Here is a 26,868-nt window from a genome sequence, read left to right as displayed (position 1 = left end):
GAAAAAGTCCGTAGAATTTGGGATATTCCTAAAGTCGAGTCTTCCCCCAAAACATTTAATTAAAGGTCTATAAAAAATGAAACACTAGTCATTTACATCTGCAATATACAAAACAGCCATGTTTTCTGTGCAAAGATTCAAATTGCAGTGATACACGAGTGGTAAAAACAAGGCTTGCCCTGTAAAAGGTGATGCTTCATCGTCCTCTCATCTTTCACCGCTTCAAGATTTTTCACTTTCTTCCACCAGTTCCAACACGTGGTTTTCCTTTAACCTCAGATTCCTGTTCAGGGTATTAGCAATCATATAATCATAACAAAATCATAAGCACCGTAACAATTGAAGGCACTTCACGCCGAAAATATGATGTTACCCAAAATTAAGTAGAAAATACTAAAAGCAGGAACTAAGAAGAGCAGATACACACATATTTTAAATTTAAAACGCCATTGACAAGAACTGTAACGCCTGTCTTATGAAACGGGTGCGAGTTTGGCATTTAGTTTCTGGGAACATGGCTAGCGTGTGCAAACACAAAAGCTTTTAAAAAGATGCGGATATTTATATTATAATTTGATGATAATATAAGTATGTACTTTAGGCAAGATCTTGATGGGGCCGCTCACGCTTTGCTTGTAATGCATGAAAGAGGCTTGAGAAAGAGAGAGAAAGAGAAAGAGAAAGAGAATAAAAAATAGACAAATTTACATTTAACACCATGACAGCCTCCATCTTTAATATATGGAGATAGAGCCTATATTTTATCAAATATGTGCCCAAAACACTATGATTTAATTTATTCTAACACCATTTGGACACATGGCATAAAAAGAGATCATTTCATAATGAGATTGTTAAGCCCCATCAAAGCAACTTCATTAAAAAAAATTCTACTAAGATTCCTCTCATTTGCTCATTACAAGAGAGATCAAGAAGGAAGACAATAAATCCTCTTATTCATAAATTCCTATAAATTTCAAGGCAAAGACAATATCAAATGAAGGGATCAATAACTGACCTTCACCTCTTTGGAAGAGCGTGGCTAGCCAGAGATTCACCACCGACGAGGATCTAACCTATTGACTTTTTAGTTCGGATTTGGGTTTAGTATGTAAGTATAATAGGTTAGGTAAGTATAATTTAACTGAGAAAAATTTCATAATATTTTAGTACATTTAGCTTAATATAAGAGTTTGTTAAAGATAATAAATTTTATGCACATATTTGATAAAATATAGAATTCAATACGTAAATAGTGAAAATAGAGGGTGTATCACAAATGTGTTAAAAAGGCAAGGTATTAAAATACAAATTTCCCTAAAAGATATAGTACATACGCATCTAAAGATACCAGCAAAGAACCGTATATATTTGCTAAACCAGTGAAACAAAGCAGTAGATGATGCTGATTGACGATCCTAACCATATAATCCAGAAGTTAAAAGTCGGCATCATATGAAAAGAGAATACGAAATGAGAATGAGAGCAAAGAAAATATGGACTATGAAGTCACAACAATTCATATTACACCTAAAACTGACCTGTGGACTATGAAGATATATATATGACCTTGCGTTAGCAGGATTATGATTTTCAGCACCTTTACTCCAATCATAGCACACCTGCAGGATTCATAGTAAATATTCATCAGAGAAAAGGTAAAAACAGTAGAGGTGCATTTCAATTAAGAAATGTGATCCTAGAAGAACAATCCCACGTTGTAATACAGAACTTTCTGGCCAAGCAGTAGAATATCACATCATTCAAATAGTCAGAAAACTTAAATTACTGTATTCAGCCTCATAGGATCATACCAGATCGTAACTCAACTAAAAAGCTCTTCATGTCAGGAGCTGCTCATATACACAGCAATAAAAAGAAGTTTTGCCAACTATTTTTGTCCCCAAAACTTGCAGAGCCTAAACGCTTATGTGTATAAATTTCTTCTCCAACCATAAAACTCTTCAATCTGCTAGGATATTCAATCCTCATGGGCATGAGGAAGTGGAACACGCCATGAAATTACTCATATAAAGATTGTAGAACATAAATAAATACTCATAGAAGAGTTTTACTTAATGCCACATATTTTACATTTATTATTAATTATTATTCACTCTGCTTCTGGAAATTACTCAGTCCAACCAGTATTTTGCTTTTAGTACCCATAAAACACCCTCTCATCATTCGTACATGCACAGTATAATCAACAAACCTTGATGAATCTAACTATAGTTGTAAAATGACCTAACTAACCATCATTTGTCAATTCCATATTTAACTTTTTAAAAGAGACAAAATTCCCTTGTTTTGCCGTTATGCTAGTGGCTCTTAGGTTAGATTAAACTCATGATGATGTTTAGCCATCAGAATAAAAATACAATAATCAAACTAAGAAAGTCCAAAGTCAAGGTGTGAACAAACAATAACAAAGCAAAGCAAGTATCCCTAAATCTTAAGGACTGAGTCCATTACAGAGGCATCAGCAATTTCATCTCATGAATGGCTACAGAGACATTCACAAGCATGTGGAGGCATAACATAGTGTTCAGTTAAAAACATCAAAGTCTCGTCCTAAATTATCGTGGAATGAAAAACCTATATACTACAATCATCTCATTCAGAAATTGAAACATCGATTACCAATTAGGAACAAACAACATAGCATCAATAGCCATCACATCAAAGTAGCACTATTACAAAATGATGTCACGACGCAATGGAAAGATATGACATGGTATAGGTATCACATACGAAAGTAGCAAGATGTGAAACTTTGAACTTTTTGTGAGATATTCTAGAAGTGAAATCAGTGCAAATGACAGGAAATATGGCTTACGGCATATGCAAAAATTGAACCATCCTGGTTAAATGTACTGCAGGGAATAGGATAGGGGCACCTAGCCATAGCCTGAAACATGAAGACAGGTTAGTTGCAACAATAACACCAAAAGGAGAGGGAAAGCATATTGTGAACAAAGAGTTGAAAGAAGGTAATACAATTTCAGTTTAAATTGCATTCAGATAAACCTCCGTCACAGTCTTGACAGTATAAAAAGAGAGAATATGCTTTGCCTCTCAGAACTCGGAAGTCGGAACAAAAGACTTCAATCAAAAGCACATGTCCAAACCACCATACAACTCCATCCATAATTAAAAAGCACCATTAATATGATAACCCAGAATTTCAAAATAAATAAATTAATAAGAAATTAGAGATAATCATTTAGATAATGATGGATTTAGTTTTATTCTTTATATTTTAGGATTTGGATTAAATCAAATTAATTTCTTTAGGTATATCTTTAACTAAGAAAAGATATTAGAATCGTTATCCTAATAGGACTCTTATTATATTTCTTTTTAGCTATAAAAAGAGGAGGCTTAGAAGGAAATCCTAGAGAGAGAAGTAAAGAGATTGAGAGTTGGGATGGAACTGTAGCATTGCTACAGTATTGAGAAAAAAATATTGTACGAGAGAGATTAGAGAGGAAAGAAAAAAAAAGATAGAAGGGTCATCTCCTACTTTCTCTTCTTAACCTTTTATTTTTACATCCTTACCTCATTGGAGACACCATCATCGGATTTGCACATCGAGGAATCACCGAGCAAAAAACCACACCAAAAGCATCGCAAGCGGTGATTTTATCTTTCTTAGCACGTGGTGTAGAGATTTCAGTCATTTGTTTTAGACTCAGATGAGTGAGTTCATTTACTTATTTATTCGATTTATTTGTCTTATACTTTGTGCCTTTTATCATATACGTATAATTCGGTATGCAAATACATTATTATATTTTTGCGTGCAAAATGTTTGACTCAGTGCATTGCTATATTTTCTGCAAATAACAAACTTTAATGATTGTGAATATTAGTGGAAAAAATATAACTGATATTTGTCATAACTTTAAAAACAGACACAGACTAGATATTCTTCGTGCATCTCTCTGTGATGACTCGAATCTACCTTAAAGTCTAGAAAATAGACCAATACTTGATTAGCATATGATTCATTTAGGTGACCCTTGCTCGATTAAGGAACCCTGAAGTCAGGGGAACAAGCTTATACATGATTAGCACATAATTTGTTTAAGTGACTTAGACACGATTAGAAAATAGTCCAGGGGACAGACCTATACCTGATCAGCACATAATCCGTTTAGATGACTCTAGTGCGATTAGAGAACAGTCCAGGGGACAGACCTTTCTCGGTTAGTAAAATATATGTTTAATCAACTTTGGTGCAATTAGAGAATAGTCTCATGCTAGATCAGAAAATCTCCATGAGGTGACTCTAATATTTCTCTATGGTTAGTGAAAGAGATATGTTGCGCTATCACATAGTGATACCTCTTGGTGACCTTTAGGGGCAGAGACATGGTGCATTTATCACATAGTGATACCTCATGGTGACCCTAATTAGATTAATTATAAGAAAATAACTAAAGTATATCTTGTGGTGACTTTTAGTTGATATAGATCATCGGGCACAGTCCCAATTGAGATTTATGGTATTAATATTAATATTGAGATAAATTTAGCATATTGACACGAAGTATGTTATGAGTTATAATTTACGTTATTATAACCTATACTATTATTATTATTGTTATTAAGAACATGCTTAGCAAAATTATCATTTTATATCGTTGGATTTAGACTTTATTTAAAGTTATAAATTTCGAATTTATTGGCTTATGAGTGAATTCTACTCACTGAGGTATAATTATTGGCTCATAAAATTCATCTTCTAATATTTTAAGTTCTAGTTAATGTGGAAACTAAGCGAGATGCACTGGGACCACACCTCCACTTAAGATTTTATTATTTTATCCATCGATTGTATTAGACATTTTATTCTAAATCAACTTTTATTTTAGTTTGATTGGAGACACATTAGTGACGACATTGACATTTTCTTTATTGTTGGATTATATTTATTTGAGTTAATTGTTCATATTTAAATCCTTGTCATTTTGGGACTTAGAAAAATATTACTTAAGGATTCTTGTATCTCAAGTGTATTGAGGTACATGGTCACTCATGATTCTGATTTTAGGTTGTAGCATTACTGATGCAATGCACCTATTAGTATGCACTAGCGACCCAAATATAAGAGTTACAACTTACAATTTTCTAACTAAAATGACACGGTTGATATATTGTATTTCACAACTACCTATTAAGAGACAACGAATCTGGTGGGAACAAGACTTATTACCAAAAATCAATCAACAGATTGTTCCTTTTTTTTCTCAAATAACAAAACCAAGTTCATTCTTCCTTTGCTCGATTTGACATATCACATAAGTACTTTTGACTTCCTTCATTCCCCTTTCATTTGATAATCAAAGTTAGATAAACATAGTTTTCAGATCCTAGTCTTTTGACCAAACATCACTTTTGAGTCATTTCCTGTATAAGAATTCAGAAACTAAAAGAGTAGCTCATTTATTTCATTTATTACTTAACCACATAAATATATAAATTGATATATATGATAGGTTGACTTGTAGCCAGTGCTAATTGCAAGAGTTAAAGGGGGAGGAGGAGCCTAAATGCACTTCAGAAGCATAGGCACTAGGGAAGTATAACTAGATAGCATTCAAAGGTTATGGATGGTCAAGAGAAAAAAAAATGCCAAAAGATGTTGAATAGAAAATGGTCAAGATGTTCTGCAAATAGCATTCAAAGGTTATGGACAATCAAGAAAAACACTTGCCAAAAGATGTTGAACTGAAGACGGTCCAAATGTTCTCCAGATCAGTCCATCAATGGTAAGCATGTCACTGCAATATCGAGGCATACATTTCTTTCACAGTCACCATCATCTTCATCTGACACTAACTATTATAAAAATCTATGTGGGTCATCCTAGAAAGAGTAGACACATACTGAAGTAGAAAAGCCAAAAGGAACTCTCAAAAGTCAAAACATATGATCATCAAACTTTGTGTGATAGATGGGTGCATTATGTAGAGAAATACCAAAGATATAGTACCAATATAACTTTTATTGTCCTTAGCAGACCTTTAGTCTTTGTTTACTATCTTTATCCCAAAAGTTGAAAGCTCCATCAGATCCTGCAGTGGCAAAAGTATGATGAACCTGCGACAAATTGTATATATTAGAAACTGACAACAACAACAACAACAACAGAATATCCTTGTGTAGAAATGTGAATTCACCAGGCAGAACCTTAGATGAGCATGAAATAGGTCAGAGTACTACCAAGTAGATGAATCTCATGCCACTTGATATTGATTTTCTTGCAGTTGACCAATAAATATATGAACTGGAAATAGAACAGAAAAGGCACACTTCATATTTGAAAAGCAAGAACAGAATCTTACTGGATGAAAGTTCAATGAGTTGACGGCATAAATTTCAGTTCCTTCTCTGTGACATTTGAATGTAAAGTTCTTACTTTGCTGTGCATCGTCCAGATGGTGGACACCAACTCTTCCTTCTATGGAACCCACCTTGAAAAGGGAAGAGAATGATAAACTCAAATGTAGAAAGAACAGTACCCAAAAAGATATAATTTTAGTTTTTTCTGAACCGTGGAAAAATCATGAGTGGTGTTTGACAATCTTAAGTTCTTAACAGCAGGTAGCAGAAGATTGCTTGAACAGTCATAAGCAATGCAAAACCAAATGACAAGCACATGATAAAAGTATATAATAACATGAGCACCAAACAGATTAAGGTCAACATTGTTTAACACATGCACGCCTCCTTTATAAGCTAAAAATTACAGTTAAAGTGCTAGTCAAGTACTTGAAATCTAATACATGCAATACTCATAAGTCATAAGTGAAAGTTGTTACCTTAGTGTGATTAAATGCCACTATTCTGGGAGCAAACAATAAAAGATCCATAGAAAAACTAAATCTTTAATTCTTCATATCAAACTACTTGATATCATTAATCAACAGTTTCTTATACCGAACACATGATGCATCATTAGCACTATGGAATATAGTGATTAATGACAGAACTGAAAAAAGCATTCGGAGTGACTCCTTGGAAGTGAGCTTTACAAACAAAACTTTATGCTTTGTAGTACCATATGTATAACATTATAAGCCTAAAAAAGACTGACCAAAAGTCGAATAGCATAATAACAAATAAAACTAAATAAGAATCTTGTTTCCTTTCATTATTAATTTCCTTCTGAGGGAACTTTAATATAAATAGTGCAGCTGATTCTGATGTAAAAGCGATAAAAACAGGATTAGATGACAGAAAACATGACATCCATCCAAATCACAGATGGTCAAGGAGCTAATTCGTTGACAAAGGATCTGCTTTATCTCCTAGTCTTACAAAAGGAGATTAACAAATAACTCTCCCTAATCTAGACAGCAAAGACAATGCCATGCATTTTCAAATCTAGAGGACAACTCTAAGGATCTTAAAGATACTTGGAAATAGTCCATGCAAAACCATCAATCTCATGCACAAATGCATAGATAAATATAAATAAGTAGCATTACCAGAAACCCTTGTTGATCAGGAAATGCAGCAACGCATCTCGTCTGGTACTTTAAAGGTGATTGGATTCTCTTGAACTCTGCCTATTGATAGAACAATGAATGTGTTAAATCCAGTGAATATACATAAATAAACTTAAAAGCACGACAAGTGAATGAATGATTTTCTTAAACATTGTCTTCAGGATAACACGCAAAGGATGATATACAAAGGTCATAGAAATTAAACACTGCAAATATTTTTACAAAAGATGCATCTCAGACACAGAATGGAAGAAAAATAAAAATTCTTCTCTTGAAAAATGATGAAGTACAGAACACTTTAAGTACGCAAGAAGAAAAGAGAAAAACATTAAAGAAGATACATGTCATAAAAACCAAATCCAAATAATAGTAAATTATAGATGTTCCTTTTCTTTGCATTAGATGTGACAACCTATAATATTGACTATCCTAAGTGAAACTCATAATGTCAAATGCTTTCTTTTCTTGACATCGTACAGTTATTAACTGCTTCAGTTAGAATATGATAAAGAACAAAGTGACACCTGAAATGCAACTATTAATTGCAAAAAATGAAACTCAATCCATGGTATTGATTCATACAGTCCCAATGTAAATAACAAAGTATAACATCAATCAACAAAGTAGCTTCCTCATCAAAGGTAACTCGAATCACCTGAGGATTTTGCAAGTTGTACACTATCAGTTGTCTATCTGCAGTGCCAACAACCATTAGAGGATACCTCACTGTTAGAGCATAGCAGCGCTCAGGAAGCTGCTGAGTATGAACAGGCTGTGCTTGTCTAGTATCCCAGTACCTTATAGAGTGCAGACCGATGAGAAAGATAGGTAATAAGTTCATAAAAACAAAACAAACAAACAACAAAAATTTAGCTTTCCAAGTACCCGGGTATTAAAAAACAGACAAAACAAAATTTCAATTGTAAGAATAGATAAATAGTAGAAAGTAACGTAAGCACAATAGCATGAAGCAAGGCATGAAGAGACATATCGACTATTATGTCAGTATCAGGAACTAAATTATGGCATGGAAGTTCTGTATTAACTGTGGTGCCATTGTTGTGAAAGAGCACAAACATAGAAAATGTAGTTATTTGTCTAATGGTATAAAATACAGAATCAACTCAGGAATTATGCCTGATAATACAGCATTTGTCAATAAGCAGGCCAAGTACCCACAGGTTCTCTTTTCATTAAATAGACATTTCTAATACATGGTTCAACTTGCAATGAATTTTCTCAAATAGCTGCCCGCTGGCTAGTGCTATCAAAATAAATGAGCAGATCAGGCTAGGCTCAACTATGGCTTAGCTCAAGCTCGGCTTAGTTGCAGCTCAGCTCAAATAGAACTACGTGAAACCTAAGCCAAAGCCGGCTCGCTCATATTTAACTCAATAAGTTCAAAAATATTATTTATTAATAGTATATTAATATATATTACGTATATGCATATTTATAAAAATTAGATATTTAATCCAATAGCTCATATCTTTCCCTAATAGCCTAATACTACCATACGAGAGACAACATCCTAAATCCTTAAATCCCACTCAAACCCTAAATTCCAGGCTCATCTCTCATCTTGCAATTGACCTCCACAGCTCCACCACTATCGACACTAAGGAGCAAGATGAGGAAGAGGAAAAGGAGGGGAAGGGCTTCTTTGCTTGCTAGCTTCTCAGCTCTGTGACCCCTCGTCACAAAGGTCGTACCTGCGTCCAGTTACTCCTACATCCTTGCTTTATTGATTCACACAGTTTAGATTACATCAGTTTGGTCTTCTTTTCAGGTTGTTCCCTAATTTGATTACCCAGATTTAGCTTCCATTAATTTCTTTCTTGGGTTCGCTCAAATATGTAGATTCCCATCTTTATTGAGTTATTTTTTGCAGTACTAATGGTCTGAAGAGTAAAAGGGTAAGATTATTTGGTTATAAAACATGATAAATTTCAAGATTTGAGGATTGATTACTTTCCAATAGTGTGCACCATCAAGATCCTAAATTGAGATTGCTGGGTTATCTTTGTTGTGTTGGGATTGGTCAAAGGAATGATATAATCAAGTATAGCTTAGAAAGTACTGTAGTTATTGAACTTGTCGATATTGATTTTGTCATAGGTTTATGATCAACCCAAGTCGGATGATCAGATAACACAATGATGAGATGAGGTCTTGGTGCATGGAGGATGAAGCATGGACGTCCTTCGGAGATGATGGCTTTCCTTCAAATATTTGTGTTCTTCAGGTTGTTAAAATGTGATCTTTGATTTATCATCTGCAGTCAGCCTCCAATGCTCATAATACCCACACCTAAGCTCTGGTAAGCACAGCATAAAATGTCCATAAACTAACTATAAAACTATGTGGTATGCATTTGCTGTAGGACTCCAAGAGCAGGGCAACTAGAAGATTTATGGTCTTAGGATTATGACTCTATCAGTCAGTTGATTTCAATTTTGTTGTATGTTGTCTTGAATGTTTATTATAATATTTGGCAAGTGACAAGTAACGTACAATTTAGATGTCAAAATTTGGAGTTGCTTTGAGCTAAATTATGATTAATTTGTTCTATCTAAAATTTGAAGTTGTTGTGATGTCTATTTTTATTTTGATATTTTGATGATTTCTTTTTTGTATTATAGTTGTATTGATTTTATAATCTACAAGTTAGATCTTAAATTTCAAGCTTTAACAAAGCTTTATTCAGCTTGGCTTGTTTAATGCTTGAAAATATGCTTGGCTCATTTAAGGCTTGATGAACTTGAATTAAGCTCGGCTCATTTAAAGCTTGAAAACAGACTCGTTTACCACTCATGCTCGGCTTGAGCTCTGCTGCGAGTTAGCTCGAATTGAGTTAAGCCAAGCCTGAGCATAAGCTAGCTCACTCAAACTCAACTCATTTACACCCCTACCTCTGGCTGATGATTCTTATCAAAGTGGTCACTTGACTTCGACATTAAGAACGAGGCTACTATTTTCAAAAAGAGAAGAGTTCAAAGGTCTTCACACCTCAAAGTTTTGTCCCAGCTGCCTGTTACAAGAAGATTCATTTGTGGTATCCAAGCCACCTCCTTAACGGGAGCATCATGTGCAGCCACCGTAGTAGGCTGCCCGCCAGACATTAAAGGCCACATCTTAACCAGCTTGTCGCAGCCCCCAGAGAATACGGTCATGCCATCGTCCTTCCAAGTCGAGCACAAGACCTACAGAAGTAAATCAACCAATTAGTACACAAATATTAGTGGATATATGAAGGAAACATAATTAGCACACTTCTGGATACCGGATGATCATGTGATATCGAGGCTTTTGGCTGGCAATTCCCAGCAAGAATCTCCCAACATCTAACCTGTATTTATCTCCATATGTTACTAGATAATAATACCATCTCAACCAAATCCTTTATTGTTACCACAATAATTAAATTTTTATAGGAACATACCTGATTATCCCAAGAAGTGGCCACCAGATAATTTCCCTTAGGACTGAAACTGAGGCTAGAAACAGAATCACTGGGAGAGGGCAGCAACTGTTTTGAGTGAACAATTAGACAAATTATAAAAGGGCCATCAATAACGACAATGAGGACATTAACCCTGTGACAATGGTAAAAGCAAATATGATTACATATACCTCGAAAGATTTGTTAGGATTTGGGTTTGCCGCTGCAGGGTTTAGACTGGAAAGATTTGCCATCTCTCTTCCCTAATCAATCACCACACACACACACACAAATCACTAATATTCACATGAAGCGGCAAAAGAAAAAAAAAAGAGAAACAGAAGATGTCGAAAAATATATTCGATTCGCTCCACAGTTTGTTACTTTCAGAAAGAACAGATAATTGCTCATACTAAGCAGTCCATTGACACTACGTGTACTTCATTAAAACTCGGCAAGATTCAAGATTCTACCATAAATCGGTTAAAAATCAGCTCATTGACTCGATAATTTGCTGGTACGTCATGATCTAGAACAAAGATATCCAGAGCCAAAAACAAAAACAAAACAAAAAAAAAATCGCAACTCCAATAGATCTTGGAAGCACGCACGTTCCACACAAACCCTAGAGAGAGAAATTTACCGCTTTTTCTCGACGGGAGCTTAAGGCGAGGAGGATTGTCTCTGGCGATTCGAGTGCGAGAGGAAGCGAGGGAAACGTATATAAACGAGGCGCAGAACACAGAACGAGAGAGATGCGGTGGAATCGTATTATAAGAGTTACTCAACAGACGACTACGAGCGCAACGTCAACAATCGTACGGTGTATTAAGGGGTCACAGCTGGCGTAAGATCCACGCTCGTGGTCCACGTAAGCCTTTTATATATAAATTCCTCTCACAAAGTAATTTCTATAATAAGTGAGAATTAGGCTAACCCAGGAGCTTCCATAATAATATCGGTCGTTCGAGAGACTTCTTGTCAAATGCCCTTTTAGTATTTTACCCATCTCAAGCAAACTAACAATAGAACAGCATCAATAGGTGGGAGCTTCATTTAGACGGTAAGAAACATGGAAATAAATAGCAGCTGACCAATACTACAAGCCCAATAAATTGACTTACAGTTTATACATCATAAGTCTGTAGCTCAATCAAGTACTCATCTTCCCTTGAATGATTGAGGAAAAACCATGCAAGAGACGTGGGCTCTGATGAGATAGTTTCCTGCTTTCTTTAGAGCATCTGCTGATATCACATGGACACTGGAACAATTAACCTGATATATGAATATACTTATATACCTCTTCCGTCACAATTTTAGATGGTCTGCGAAAGAAATGCCTTGCAGGAGAAGGGCCATCATTCACTATAGTACGTGACCACAATTCGCAGTCCTTACGAGGAGAGTAAGGAATGTGATGATATACAAAATACATCATTATAAACAGCCATTAAGGCATCCTACAGATACTGGAAGTCATGAATCTTAAGACAAATATGTACATATCTCCACTATCGGAAGGATCTCATTATTGTCTTAATGATCACAATGTTGGTTATTTACCAGTTGGCTGGCAGCATATTTTCCACGACTGGCCAGATTTGCATCAAAATATTTTATAAGGTTTTCTTCAGAGATAACTAAGCCGGTTCACGCGGCCGTGCTGCCCAAAGGGAGCTAAGGGCACGAAGCCGCTGGCAGTAATCACCCAAGGCAAGGAGGCCGCGTGCTGCTTGGCGAGTAGTTAGGATCTTGTACATCTGCTGTAGAGTTTGCTGCCGAAGATTGTCTGCCTGTTGGATGGACATAGAAGAGTCAGCAATATTGAGCATGGCAAAATTCATAACCAACCAAACAAAGCAATAAACTCCTTTGCATATATTCTCACAAGTGATTACTCAGGTGTCAGATAAAGCAGATATCACAAACCACATAGTCAAGAAACAAATATCTGAATGTAGGTAATTCACAATGTAGGATTACTATGCACAAAAAAACATGAGGATCTCAGAATAATATCCGGTCAGCAGAAGCGTCCTTCATTAATAGGTAATTCACAATCCCGCAAAATAAAATGAATATTGCAGGGACATTGGCAGTCAAGGAAATGTGAGGGTGACGCCTGTGAAGGACAACACTTCTATATGCTAATCATGTCCACGTATGATAACTATCAGATGTCCCTATCAAGCATTTGATACTCTAAATTCAAAATACAAATGCTGATACAGATTGGATGCATCTAGGATTCTTCTTTGGGTTCTTGATGATAAAAAAGCTATCGTGTTAAAATTTCAGTAATGATGCTCAATAAGCCAATGTTAAGGGACTACTATTTAGAAAATTTCCTTCCCTTCCCAGTGACACCTCTCTTTTGCTCATAAACAAGTCTAATAGGAAATTCTTCAGCCCTATTGCTTGTATATTGTATGTTATAGACTTATAGCACTATAGACACACTTCATAAGAAACTCAAGAAAGAGCACAACAATCTTCTTATAGTAAGCAGAATTGGAGTATCACCTGGTTAACAAAGCTCACAAGAGCTTCCAACTTCCCTAATGCGCTTGCCATTTGCCCCATGTAGTTTGCAACATCAGAAGCAACTAAGGGATAGGATGTCAGAGTCTCAGCAAGAGTTTGTTGAAGTTTCTCCATCCCTTGGGAAAGAGCATCTTCAGCTTGCTGGGAAGATTGCTGCAAGCTACAGACGGCCGCAACTTGTTGCTCCGTCAAAGGGTCAAGCAGTGGCGATAAAACCTGTAAACAGCAAAAGGTAAAATAGATGGTGAGAATAACTAAACTCGAGATTGATGCAGAACAACTTCTCAATTGCAGATTTGAAAAGAATAAGTAACAAAAAGTAACCAAATCCGAAGAATCCACCGACCAGGGTGTCGAAATCCACCGACATTAGAATTCACCAACAAATACTCAATATATAAAGACTCTCCAAATATTTATTAACTAATAAAAGATGATTACAAGTCTTTATGTAGATAAAGTAAAACAAAAGATAAAAAGATAAAATAGCTTTATAAGGCTAGTTAAAACCCCCGTTAAGTTATAGGATCACAAGTGCAGCCATTTTGTGCTTACGAGAATAAACGTAACGAATAGTGGCGTCCACACCAAAAATGTATCACGGCCACGTATCATAGGACATTCAATCAGTCAAGCACATCAACTTGCTTGGTAAATCAAAAGAAGGAAAAATGAAATAATATGACATGAAGAAATGGGCACACTTGGTAATTTGCTCAATCTTATCACTACCAAAAAGGCTTAATATATTTTGCCATTTACATGCAACATCACAAAAAGAATTATCAATCCAGAATCCATCAATCCGACATATAGAAACTAAAATAAGTTTTTTAAAGTTATGAACATGTGAAAATACATTTTACTAGAGTTCCTACTCTATAAAGGTAAGACACAATCACACAATAGTTTATCAAAAGAAGGGTAGAGTAGCTGGTAAAGTGAAAACCTCTAATCTGATGTCATGAAGTAACAAATATTAAAATTCATTTATATGCAAGAAATGGAAGATCTGACAACGAATTTGGTCACCTTCAGAAGCTCTGAAGGACGAAATCCCCCAATCCAGAGGAAGAAGCGCTCAGACGCTGTCTTCCACATGCCCGACATAAGATAGAATACATCAGACTTAGCAACAATTGCCTTAATGCGGAAAAGGTTATCATAGTGACTCATTCCGCTATCCACAAGCATACGAAGCTCTATATCAGATATATGTGCCTGTAAGGCAGCTCTCAATTCAGAGGTCTGCCTATTCTGTTCTTCAACCCAATGGCTATATTCCATCTCAAAAGCAGCAACACCTGGAAGACCCAATGAGGTGTAGCATTTGGAGTGTAAGTAGCTGATATTAATTTGTTACAAAATGATAAACTGATTGATAGTAATTTGCATGAATAATAGTGCAACCAGTGAGACTTCAATCTAATCTTTGTGTTCTTGTCAACAGCAGTATATTATTTCCCTTGTGCAAGGTAAATAACATTATATTCATCAATTCATCTAGCACACTCTAAATCAATCACTATATATAATCTATTAAAAATATATCTATTGCTATACTTGCCAATGAACTCGAAACTTGTTCATATGACAATCAATTTAGCTAGATTTTTAACTTTTCCCATCTAACACTGGTGACATAGATCTTCTGATTTTTTGCTAAAATAGATACTTCAAATGGAGAAAGTGGCAACCACACAATTTTGTTGAATATACAAGATTACAATATATGTTTGAAGGGTAAAAAGTTTGTGGTACCAATGTTACATCCAAAAGCCATATTAACTAGAAATAGTAAAGGTTGAACAGCAGCTGCCATAACTATTAAATAGTCAAAGAGAGTATGAACTGCAAATCCTACTGGAAAACTGAGCAGATCTAAATGCATGACCACTCGACTGTGGCATACCAAACATTGAAAAAGAAAATACTTAGGATATGATAAAGAAAAGAAAAAAGATTCATAATTTCATATTTAACCTGAATTAACAGCTCCTGTTAAACCAATAGTTGATTCTCCTATATGTCCACCTATGTACACACCCTGCAACTCAATAGTGAATGTCGCCAGTCAGTTAAGAAAGTTCTGTTAGTAGTTTATTTATGAAATGACAGTCTTTGTACCTGTTGTCTAGCTCGTTCAAGTTCCTGCTCTAGCTGAGCCAATTTTATACGACCTGATTCCAGCTGTTGGACGTAAGCCTATTAAAGAAACTAAGATGATCAATGTAAATGATGAGCCACATTCAATCAAAATGGATAGCAGTTCTCCCAACTTTCCATCAGACCTTTTTTCTTAGACGACTTTTTCGAGCAGCCTCTCGATTTTGTGCAAGCCTTCTTAAAACCTACATAAAGATCAAAACGACTCAGATGACTATCTTTTGAAAACATACATGAAAAGCAACTAGATATAGAATTTAGGCATAAACAGTACTTTCCACATAACTATGACTGAATTATTGATGATCAATCTCAAAAGATGTGGTTATCGTTCAAAATAAAAAAGAACTGTCCCATCACCGCTGCCCAAATGTTATATATCATGACAATTAGCAAAAATATATCATCCAAATTTTTTTTTTTTAAAAGAGCTGCCAAAACCATTGGTAACAGGTGACTGAAAGTCATTATCAGGGATTTAAGAATCCAGATCAAATTGGTCTAAGTCAATCCAAATTCCATGGTTCTGGGCCAAATAGGAATATCCTATCTTTATCTGTATTGTCAGTAGCAAGCTACCTATATTACAAGATCCAACTTGAACATGTTACCGAGCCACATTATCTTCCGTGTCTTATCAGTATGAAATGGATACAGAATCCTTAAACATAAAGAGATTTGTGCCGAAACAATAGTAAATATACAAGTGATAAGAATTATAATTGAGAAACATGTTATTATAGTGGATAATTTGTGCCTCAAAGAGGAGAGATTAAACATATATCATTCGAAGGTTCTTTTTACCTTATCAGCTGGTTTGCTTGCTTCCTGGTCATACTTTTTTGATGGTCCTAACATCTCATGAGGAACATCCTCCAACTGTAAAAGTATCGTGAAATAAGCATGTGATAAAAGGCTAAAGAACAGCTTGCAATTTCAAATAAAAGAACATAATAAAATTTAGCTACTCCCTTACCCTATTGTCAATTTTTGTATCTACCTCCACGACTGTTGATGCACTTGTATTTTGACTGCTGTCGGTTTTAAACGAGTCATGCCACATGCCAATTTGGTGGTTTGGCTCGTATATTCCCATCCTTCTATAGGTTGGAAATTGAGGTGATGTAGATGTCATACTATCTGGACTGAAAAAGAGAAGAAAGAGTACTTGCTAAATTGAATAGTTACAATAATAAGAACGATGGAAGGGAATGATATTCTAGAGTAATATACTGACATTTTGGAGAAATTAACAGTTGGAAAGTCTAGAAGTGATCTGCATTACAAACCGCTCTGGAACTTGCTAATCAACCAACTTTTCCAACATTAACAAAGAATAGTGAGCTAAGTATCAGAACGAGACTTATGGTATTTTTCTTTGTTTTGACAGGAAAACTTCTCCCTGGTCCAGAGTGTGTGTATTCTGGAAAGTTAATATATTTAGGAAAATAGGAATGACCGATTAAGAAACATCCCTAGCAAGATTGTCCTTCAGATACTATATAAAGATCACATATCTTGGAGCATAAAGCCCCTCTTTTTAGTGATGCATAATTGGTATGGCAACAGATATCACCACAGTGGAGGGAAAAAAAAGATGAAAATTCTAGGAAAGTACCTATGAACCCACAGTGGCCCTTTAACAGTTCCATATTCATTCATTCCTATGCGCTTTTTACAGGTACTTGAGAGATCCTTCAAAATCCTATCTTTTCTAGAGGCACTATTTCAGTTTTCTGCATGATAAAAGGTTAGAAACTAAGAAATTTGTTATTTTAGAATTGTATTTCTGAAGCAAACCAATGATACTGCCAATTGCATCTTTTACCAATACTCTTATTATAATCTACTCTTCACGGCACCGTCCACAGATACTTATTAGTTTCTATGCTGAAACCACAAAACTTAGACGAGAGATGGAAGAACAAATTGGAGACTTCCCATAGTTCATGTGAAATCTCTTCCTCACAGATAAATCAGGCCAGGCATGTCAAGTTCTATCTCATGAAGACCAAGGAGTAAACGTAGAATAACATGCCAGTGAATAAAGTTAAAAATGAACAAATTTGGGGATATATTTTTTAATCTTTGTGAACTACAGGCTTATAAAAGATTTACCTATTTACCCTATAAACCTTATCACTATACACCTCAAACAGAGACAAAGAACAAGGAGGCCACTGAAACTTATCAGTTGATTCTAGCAAAACCACCTTTAGCCTTATTTGTATTAAACATAGAGTTCTCTAAACTCTCGCAGAGCTAACAGCCTAATTTTACAGGAACTGCAACTTTGACTGCTTCCAAAACCCATAAAATCCTCTATGCCACAAACTACCATAAAGAATTCCGACAAACCCAACTATCAAGTGATAAGATTTCACACGTAGCAATGAACAGATGAAAAGAATTGCGAAAAAAAAAGATCAATAAAGCTAGCCCATCGCAAGAAGAAAACAAATCGCGAAGAATTGGAACCTCGAGATCATACGGAGGCTTCGCACATGGCTACGCGGCGCAGGGACTCCACGAAGAATCGCGAACTAGACGAATCCACCACAAACCCCTACTAACGACCTCCAAAACCCTAGCTTCGCTGCCCACTCCGTGGCTCTCCTCCCCGACCTCCTCCTTCGCTCTCCTCGGTCCAAAAACCCCGCAAAAGAGGGAGAAAAAGAGGAAGAGGACGAGGAGTTTTTTCCTTTTCTTTTTACAAAGAGCAAAGTTGGACAGTTCTTTTTAATTTTTACTCTCGCGGTCTTTCTTTATAGCCTTGGAACGAAAATCTCCGCCGCTTCGTCAACGGTTAACTGCGTCACTCGTCCGCTACTGAAACGGAGGAGGCTAAAGAGTGAAGCGGATCTTCTTCAGGACAGGTTGCACGAAATTACTACAGTCTCACCTGGCAGCATTTAATATGCTCCCAGGAGTAAAGCGCTGGTGATGTCCTGTTGACGCCAGCCCTCGTCATTTCGTGGCCGTTGCGTTGGGCAACTTGGGTTGGGATGTGATGTGATCACCGCCTCGGTTGAAATACCTCTTGGTAAGACCCAGCTGAAGGCCCTTTTTTCTAAAACAAAACTCATTGGAATTTTGTTTTTCACGAAAAGTGAATGTCCAGAGAAAAAAGAGTTTGTACAACAAAATAATTAAAACAGCCAAGTTAATATCAAGCGATTATTTGCATAAATATGCCCAGAAACAGTTTATAAATATTTTAAAAATATTATATCAGAGGAGGTGAAAGTAAAAAAAGACAGTACTTACGCCAGCACGCATTTGCTATTGCGGTCTGTCTCACCTGCGGTGACCATAAACTTGACACGGACGGCCACTACTTGGAACATAATATAATTTACTCCAATAATGGTAATAAAGAATGTTATCTTGTGGAGGGGAGTGACGGTGATATCAGTTTAGGCGTCAGATATGACGTCAGGCCCAAAAAGTCCCATGACTCGTGCGGGCGGTATTCACACCACCCGATGTCTCTCTTCTATGCTTTGGGCCTTTGGGCCCCAGAGTGGGCCCGACGCGAAGGCGCAATTAGAAAGGTAAGGAAATAATGCGAATTAAGTCGTACCAAAATAGTTGACTGCATTGCTCATACTCTATCCATCGGAACTTATCAAGAAATGATCTCTGAGGAAAAAGAGAAGAAAAAGTAGGCAAGACTTGCTCACCTAGGCTTCAGTTGATGGATACGGTCTTCGAGATAGCCAGGATAAAGCTCCATCATACCATGTTTAAATTCTGTCAGTGATCACCAAATTAGGTGCCGAGTAGTTTATGCAACTAATTAAAAGGAATTAAAAAAAAAAAAAAGAATTTGTAAACCACGACTTTATCGAGTTCGAGATACTGACATTTTTCATATTAAAGAGAAATCACAAAGTAAGTAGTCTTAGAAAAGTTTTTAAATAGATGCTTAACTTCTGCACTCAAACCTGTTGTACATGGATGTATGTCATTTTTTCTTTCCACGACGGTGAAAGGCGAAAAGAGACGCAGTGTATGGAGAAAGAGATAAAAGAAATAATTTTCTTTTTGAAAGTATGAGGCTCTGTGCTCTGAATTCTCCTTAAATAGAAAAAAAAACTTGTCGTTGCAGTCACTCTCAGTTCTTTATCACTATCAAAAGATGCATGATGTTCTTAGAAGTGAGAGCAGTCGGTTGTAGTAGAGCTATCAAAAGTTTACACGTCAATGAAGAGGAACTAAAGTCTTAATCGAATGCAGCTAACATAATAAAAATTTGTATTTCTTCTTCAATGATTGCAATATGAAGAACATAAACACGCGAATTTCCTGTTATTAAGTGTTGGCTTATAAAAAATATAAAAAGGCTTTTAGAGTAGTTCGTTAGTTCCATTAAGATGTCATAAGCCCTTTATTTCTGCTTAACTAGTGGACTATAGCGACAGTATGATGGTTAAGCACAAATCTTATGTATGATCATAAATACCATGATGTTTTTCATGACAATCATTGATAACCGAAGAGGAAAGCAAGAATCACCGAATATGACATGCATGGGGAAAAGAGGAGACAGTATGAATGGAACTCAAGCAACCTGGAGAGAAAAAAAAAAAGGAAAGAGGATTAAAAGTACCTGGATGCCTTAATCTTGATGTGTGTGTTTGTTTTGGAAGAGGTGAAGGGAAGACAAAGCAACCTAGAGAAGCAAAGGAGAGAAAAAAGAACCAGTTAGATTGCTGGATATAAAGCCTTTGGCCATGTCCACGAGGTCAAGGTACACCAATCTTTTAACTTTGATAAGTTTTATAAGGAGAAGCAGCAACCCTTAGCTTAATTACCTATATAAAACTAAAGATACTAGTTATTAGTCTAGACTGCTTAGGAGACAATAATTCAGTGTGCTTGTACACTGCCACCTAAAAGGTGCAAGTAGACTGGGTTTGGTAGCTCCAAATTCTACAAATTAAATATTGTATAATATAGTGAAATCTCGACGTAAATTAGACGCATGTCTGTAAGAGCCAGACTAATGCAAATCAAATGGACTGGTGCATTTTGCTGTACGAGTAATAGTAATAAGTATATATGGTGCATAAATTAATGGTGATGTCCACACTATTGTCAGTGTTTTTTTTTTCTGAAGATTTTAGCTGAATCAGCCCAGTCCGGGATGTAAGAAATCAATGAAGCCTGCAGATAGACTGTGCGATGTATTGCATGTATACCATAAGTCTATTGCAACTGTTTAGTCTTTTAGATTGAATCCAATAGTGAGCTATAATTCTTGTCCAAACTTAGGTTTAGATTTAGATACCATGACGCAAGGCTCATTAGATTCATGGACGTGTAAGGAAACTTTCCACAGAAGAACACTCCTTTACCGTCATCTCCATCAGAGCCTCTTTGTCTTCTTCTTCTTTTAGCTTTAGTGAATGGTTTGGCAATGCTACCATCTTTCCTAACTCTCCGATCACTTGAGTGGGATTAAAGTGTCATCTTCTACCACTTCTTTAGTGCAAAAGGAGCAGGACCTTTAGAAGGCTACACATGCTGGCTTAAAGAAGATAAGATTAAAGCACTAACTTTGTTTGCATAATGCATCATTATTAAACCTCAGTGCGTCTTATGTAGGGTCTTATGTTAATTATAGCGTAATTAAAGAAGGCCTATGCCCCTCCTATCTTTCTTTTTAGATGAAATAAACAATCATGTTACTCTCTTTGGTTGGTTGATTCCTTGGACCTCTGCTTCGAAAGATGGTTGCTGATACTTTTTCATCATATTATCTACCATTTCTTTTATGCATCAAGAGCTATCTAAGTTACTTGGTGGGTAGGGTATGCAACTTCTTGGACCCAAAGAAAAGTGCAAAGCCACTGCCAAAAGGCAGGCAGGCCAGGTATGAGAGGCACTCTGCACTCAGTGGTAATGCTAGAAATGGTGAGTGACTAAGATTCTCACGTGACCAGTGCTTGCCTGTTATTATTATCACCAATTTATCATCATCTCGCTTGACGATAGGAAATCTTAATCACATAAATTAACATATATAATATATATATCAAACTAAGTGTGATGAAATTGGAAAATAGTAATTTGCATCAATATAATAGTTTACTTGGTAAATTTTTGTGATAAATTGTCTCTATCATTGTAATACAAATATGCCGTCCAATGGAAGGCGTTCCGTGTGGAACTGAAACTTCTTTCAAGGATACGTCTAAATATTGTATAGAATTGATTCAATTAGTGGGGTCCTGCAAATTAGGTAGTATAAGGTGATGATGCACCACACCAAAGACAAAGAAGTGGTAGATAAGGTGATCACTTAATCAATTCTCTAAACAAATATTTAAACAAACTTACCGTAGCTAAAAGGACTACAGGTGCAAATGATGAGCATGCACTTGATTCTATTGAGCTGTTTTTGGCAAAGTCCTATATTACATCCCCCATTGAAATGGAGGATTTTGTAGTACAACCCCCAGGCCCCTTAATCAAATAATTATAAATTCGAATCAATATGGAGAGAAGACCAGACAAGGTATGATGGCCGGCCTATCATAGAGACTTTTTTTATCAATAGGTTCGTTTCCCTCCGTTGCCATGCAACCCACTACTAATGGCAGATGGCTTGACCTTTAAAGTGCTTTTTGTCTGAGTGGCTAGCTGTACAAGATTCTCATGGCTGTCCTAAAAGCTAACATTGGTAAGGCATTCGTATTTATGGAGAGGTATTGCAATTCCACTAAAGTGAATCAGATCCAATCAAAAGAAGGATAAGTTGGCTGAGAGATCCAAGTTCGTAGCATTTCGCCCTAAAGATCGTAGCGAGGAACCTTAATCGTGTCCCGCCTTTTCTTTGGACAAGACCTTGTGATATGGATGTCCAATAATTATTAACTTGATAGCGCCGAAAGATCACTTCGGAAACTGACTTGAAGGACTTGACCTCCATTTTTGGAGGGAGGGTTCGAGCTTCCTACCACGTATGTATGACCTCCTGTGTCATCTTCGAAGTAAATGAGTGTGTATAAAATGCTTATTTAGTAGCTTATCTTTTTGAATTGTAGTATTATTGTATTGAGGATAGGCATAGGTACAGCCTGCTATAAATCTTTAGCTTTAAGATTTGCAATTCATGTCATTATGGAAAGCCCAATGGTATGGCCCAAAGCCCAATTGTATGGCCCAAAGCTCAATTGTATTGCTATAATGAACAAGATTTGCAATTCATGTCATTATGGAAAGCCCAATTGTATGGCCCAAAGCCCAATTGTAGTGCTATAATGAACTGGGCGTTTCGTAATTGAGACTTCGTGCGAAAGCCCGCGACCAATGGGCTTTTCCCTCCAAAATCATTGCGTCCAGGAAGCGAAACCCAGACCAAGACGACCACCCGCAAAGCGCGGAGCTAGAATCCTCTCTTTCCCCATCATCGATGACTCCTCGCGCGCTCCGGCGATCACCGTCGTTGCTCTCTCCTGCGAGAAGATAATCTCCCTCCTCCTTTCCTAATCCCCTCCCCCCCCGCCGATTCCTACCCGGAGCATCGCAAGCTCTTCGTGCAAGGCCTCGGGTGCGACGCCATCGCCGAATCCCTCCGCGCCGCCTTCGCCGGATACGGAGAGATCGAACAATGCGACGTCGTCGTCCTCTTTCGCCGTGGCTTCTCCGCTAGCCCTGCCCTTCGCCATCTACATAATCTCATCGGCAGCTGCATGAGTTTTTGCCGGCTCGCTTCCTTGAACTTACCTAACCCTAACCTAGTGAGGAAGATCTTCGTTAGTAATGGTGAGGGGCCGGTAGGGTTTGATCGCCGGACCGGAAACCCGAGGGTTTCGCGTTCTTTGTGTACAAGATCGTGGACGGAACTATAAAATCCCTGGAGAAGCCTGCTAAGAATTTTGAGGGCCGTTTGCTTGATTGCAAGATGGCTCAAGAAAGCAAGACTAAGGCAGAGGATGCTGCCAATGCGGTGACTAGTGATACGGGTTTGCCAATGAAAGCAATGGGCCTCAATGAATCGAATATGGGATTGGCTCTCAGAGAGAGCCGGTGAGACACGGCCAAGTAACCATGGGTGGATATTGACAGCGTTAGGTAACAAATTTCTTCTTTTTCTTGTTTCTGAAACTCTGACTAGTTTGATTACCACTAGTACCGCCAAGCCTGTCAAACTTCATGATTGACGTTCTATATCCTCAATATTTTTGCTGATTGCTGTTTCCTCATGGTTCATTTGTGTTGTTTAGAGATCAGATGGCTTTTGAATTTTTATCTGCGCCTCAGTGTTGAGCAAGGCTTCAAATGCAACAGTCGTACAGAAAATAAATTTCTTATAATTTGGTTTTCATCGTTCTTTGTGGATGCATTGGCTTTCTCTCCAGTGATTTCACTGGGTTCTTCTATTCTTTGGCATTGTCTTTTGGTTCCTTAAATGGATTTGTTCTTTTGTTAAGTATCCTTTTTCTTTTTCTTTGTTGGCCTCTTCAGTTTGAGCGCCGGTAAAGTCATCATGATTGAGAAAGAGATCGATGAGTGTGATTTTCTCCTTCAGTATGGTCTGGAGTTTTGACGAACGTGACATGGCGAGGTACAAATATTTTAATAATGTAAATACAGTGCGTGCATTGTTGTTGAAGGATGTTTGCTAATTTGTTAGGTGGTTCATCACATTCAATTCCTTCTAGTACATCAATACAAAACTTGTATGCCACTGTTCCTTCAATATCTGGATGCTGGTTAATACTACTATTCTTGCTATTATTTGCTTGTAATACAAACTACCTTGGACATGATTCTCCTCGTTAGCACTAAGATTTATAGTTGTCTGAAGTATGGATGCTGATGGCACCATTGTGATGAATCAAAATATACTTGCTTATACTTTGTATTGAATAGGAAGGCTAAACTGTCTGTTCAATTATTTGCCAATGCATGATCAACTTGAATACTACATTTATACACTTTATGTAATCCAAGTGGACCATATTTCTCATATTTCATTAGCATTATTATTGGTCATTATAGCATCAATTAGAACCAGCTGCACATTTTGAGATAGCTCTCGTTTCCCTTAAATAACTATCAATGGTTGGTCATCTGGATACTAAGTGCGCGGAATGGATAGGAACTATGACCAGATTACACCTTCAACCTGCCTAAATCTTCTAATTTAAGATTATCATTAATTACTGGACTCTTACATTGTCCTGGAACATTGGCTTATTATGATAATCTAGAACTTGTAGTTCCAAATATTTTTCAAGTCTTGCACTTCATTAGAGATTTTTCTATATCAATCCAGTGCATAATTTAATGTGGTATTTTCCATAAATGATGACTGAAGCCAACCAAATGACAGCATATTTCTAGTATGGCTATCCTGTCAGGTCATTTCCGTACCCCTTCTTAGGGGTAATACTTTTGTATCTTAAATGGAAGTCGCTTTTATTTTTGTTCATTGCCACATTTGTAAGCCCATGTATATCTTATATAAATATGTAGTGAAAACAGTGACTTCTTATTGTACTGCAGCCTTTTATGTTAAGAAATTAACAGGAATATGTATTGAGCCAAGGTTTTTCTTGTTATCCCCATTCTGACACAGTTGACAGCTCCCAGATTTTGGTTCACTGCAATTTGTGGATCTTTGGAGATGTCTGCTGCTTCACGAATTATCAAGGCAGATAGGAATGACATTTACATTAGATAATGCAGCTGAAGGAGATAATGACTTGAATTCGCATGCACTAGGATTTCCTTATATCATCAGATGATTATGCTGCCAAAGCAATTTGTTTACAGATCGTAAGTAAGCTTCTTCTTTTCCTTTGCACATCTGAGACAATGTTGTTGGCTTTGGTTCATCTGATAATGTCTCCTTCTAAATTTGCTTAGGTGAGTGCCCGGGCTTGGGTAATAAACACTCAGGTTCAACAGGAAAGGCAGCTTTCTAGAACAATATACTACTCTGAGGCAAGTGCTTTACAGCTTTCGTTTTGTTTTGCTAATGGGCCGGACTGGACCTGGCCCATCTGCGTTTGCAAAGTTTAGCCCGATATAATTTGCTCGTACTCAATTTTTTAATTTTCCTGCTTAGAAGAATTCAAACCCTGAATTGACCTGGTTCCTTTGTAGGTTTGCATGGCTACAATGAGGCGGGGCAGAAACAACTTGCTTTAGGAGTCTTTGATTCTGACTCATTTATTGTATGCGTCATTCATTTATAGGTGAATCACGACCCTTAATTTTTTTCCCCATATCCTCTCTTTCCTTTCTCACATTGACTCATAAAAGAGCAATATTTAAGATAATTTTAACTTTATTATAATATGTCGGTGTTCACATTTTTAACGACAAAAAGCATTTTGGTGGATTTATGTCATATTATCAATATTTTTCCAAAAGAAAGATTTTTTTATATTATATGAAATGTAATAAATGACATTCTTATTTTAAGTTTTCTCTCAATATTGCTATCTTGGAAGGACCGTTGTTCCTTTAGATGCTTACTAAGTCAGTGCTGTTATCTTAGAAAAATGCATTGGACAAAAGAGAATAAAATGATATATTTTCTAACTTTATTAGATATTAAATCTCACTAAGTTCGCAAACCCTGTTAGGCTTCGTAGATTTTAATGTTATTATTACTATGCTCGCAAACAAAAGCTTAATAAGTATTGTGGACTAAAGCTATTGTGAACTTAAAAGTAGTTCCTTGCAAGCTATCACGGACTTGAGAATTAGCTGTTGTTTGCATGCTATTGTGGATTGACATCATTGTAGAAGTCTACAATTGTGGATTGACATCATTGTAGAAGTATGAATAATTGTTCTTTGCAAACTATTGCAGATTTAAGTATTATGGAATTAAAGTTATTGTGGGCTTAAGCATAGTTATCATTTTTTTTTGTAAAAGAAAGAGAGCATTAAGATTCATTAATTGCCACGGTTAAAGTAAGCGCCACTAACATCCATGGCCAAAGATTGTCGCAGTGGGTCAGGGAAATCAAAAGACATGTTTCTACTTTAGTTAGCAAATCAATCTACTGGCTTGTTTACTTCACGGAATACACGGTTAATTTTGACATAACTAAATCTATTGCATAGTAGTTTGCAGTTGTTTGTGAGGTGCAACACATTTGATGGGGCTTGGTGTATGTCACTTTTGATGATTTAAAAAGGCATGCGCTTCGTGCCGAGGAAGCT

At 36.6% G+C, this 26,868-nt stretch overlaps 2 protein-coding genes and 1 long non-coding RNA gene across 9 annotated transcripts; 1 reads left to right on the top strand and 2 right to left on the bottom strand.

The window, feature by feature from the left end:
• Positions 1 to 23: 23 nt before the first annotated feature.
• LOC140790996 (protein RAE1-like) lies at positions 24 to 11,956 on the bottom strand. Of its 2 annotated transcripts, none has more exons than XR_012109508.1 (12): positions 11,606 to 11,761; positions 11,154 to 11,225; positions 10,963 to 11,049; positions 10,804 to 10,869; positions 10,530 to 10,723; positions 8,176 to 8,317; positions 7,500 to 7,580; positions 6,354 to 6,482; positions 6,002 to 6,108; positions 2,840 to 2,911; positions 1,542 to 1,622; positions 24 to 283 (listed from the first exon to the last, which is right to left on the bottom strand). XR_012109508.1 is itself a non-coding variant. In XM_073141340.1 (12 exons), the coding sequence occupies exons 2-12, from the start codon at positions 11,214 to 11,216 to the stop codon at positions 233 to 235; spliced, it is 1,044 nt and encodes a 347-aa protein (XP_072997441.1). In that variant the 5' UTR covers positions 11,217 to 11,225; positions 11,606 to 11,956; the 3' UTR covers positions 24 to 232. The 2 variants fall into 2 exon arrangements, 1 of the variants encoding a protein (XP_072997441.1); XM_073141340.1 differs by having other exon boundaries at positions 6,031 to 6,108; positions 11,606 to 11,956.
• Positions 11,957 to 12,227: 271 nt separating this feature from the next.
• LOC140790974 (transcription factor TGAL6) lies at positions 12,228 to 20,471 on the bottom strand. 4 transcript variants are annotated; one of them, XM_073141313.1, is made up of 10 exons: positions 20,288 to 20,471; positions 19,359 to 19,428; positions 16,652 to 16,820; positions 16,480 to 16,554; positions 15,801 to 15,860; positions 15,637 to 15,714; positions 15,493 to 15,556; positions 14,542 to 14,813; positions 13,489 to 13,725; positions 12,228 to 12,758 (listed from the first exon to the last, which is right to left on the bottom strand). In XM_073141313.1, exons 2-10 carry the CDS (start codon positions 19,412 to 19,414, stop codon positions 12,606 to 12,608), a joined length of 1,164 nt encoding a protein of 387 aa, XP_072997414.1. In that variant the 5' UTR covers positions 19,415 to 19,428; positions 20,288 to 20,471; the 3' UTR covers positions 12,228 to 12,605. The 4 variants fall into 4 exon arrangements, with proteins under 4 accessions (XP_072997414.1, XP_072997407.1, XP_072997423.1 ...); XM_073141306.1 differs by lacking the exon at positions 20,288 to 20,471 and adding an exon at positions 19,623 to 19,726; XM_073141322.1 differs by lacking the exons at positions 19,359 to 19,428; positions 20,288 to 20,471 and adding an exon at positions 18,154 to 18,558.
• Positions 20,472 to 23,037: 2,566 nt separating this feature from the next.
• Positions 23,038 to 26,146, top strand: LOC140797736 (uncharacterized). 3 transcript variants are annotated; one of them, XR_012110708.1, is made up of 5 exons: positions 23,038 to 23,757; positions 24,151 to 24,250; positions 25,268 to 25,467; positions 25,558 to 25,635; positions 25,798 to 26,146. It is a non-coding gene; the product is annotated as an uncharacterized lncRNA (long non-coding RNA). The 3 variants fall into 3 exon arrangements; XR_012110710.1 differs by having other exon boundaries at positions 23,910 to 24,250; XR_012110709.1 differs by having other exon boundaries at positions 23,443 to 23,757; positions 25,282 to 25,467.
• Positions 26,147 to 26,868: the final 722 nt, after the last annotated feature.

The sequence above is a fragment of the Typha latifolia genome, chromosome 1, assembly GCF_019914945.1.
Source record: "Typha latifolia isolate L0001 chromosome 1, TyphaL0001v2, whole genome shotgun sequence".
In the NCBI taxonomy this organism is placed as follows: domain Eukaryota; kingdom Viridiplantae; phylum Streptophyta; class Magnoliopsida; order Poales; family Typhaceae; genus Typha; species Typha latifolia.
Note: the sequence above shows the minus strand (reverse complement) of the source record. Positions and strands in the feature narration are given on the sequence as shown.

What these genes read in the sequence shown, in the direction of transcription:
- LOC140790996 (XM_073141340.1), bottom strand. Translation starts at nt 11,216, where the DNA reads ATGGCAAATCTTTCCAGTCTAAACCCTGCAGCGGCAAACCCAAATCCT. An exon ending in AGCTGGGACAAAACTTTGAG is followed by an intron (nt 8,318 to 10,529) that starts GTGTGAAGACCT and finishes GCACTCTATAAG; the next exon opens with GTACTGGGATACTAGACAAG. An exon ending in TATATCTTCATAGTCCACAG is followed by an intron (nt 284 to 1,541) that starts GTCAGTTTTAGG and finishes TACCCTGAACAG; the next exon opens with GAATCTGAGGTTAAAGGAAA.
- LOC140790974 (XM_073141313.1), bottom strand. Translation starts at nt 19,414, where the DNA reads ATGATGGAGCTTTATCCTGGCTATCTCGAAGACCGTATCCATCAACTG. An exon ending in ATCCATCAACTGAAGCCTAG is followed by an intron (nt 16,821 to 19,358) that starts GTGAGCAAGTCT and finishes TCTCTTTTTCAG; the next exon opens with TCCAGATAGTATGACATCTA. An exon ending in AAAGTCGTCTAAGAAAAAAG is followed by an intron (nt 15,715 to 15,800) that starts GTCTGATGGAAA and finishes TTTCTTTAATAG; the next exon opens with GCTTACGTCCAACAGCTGGA.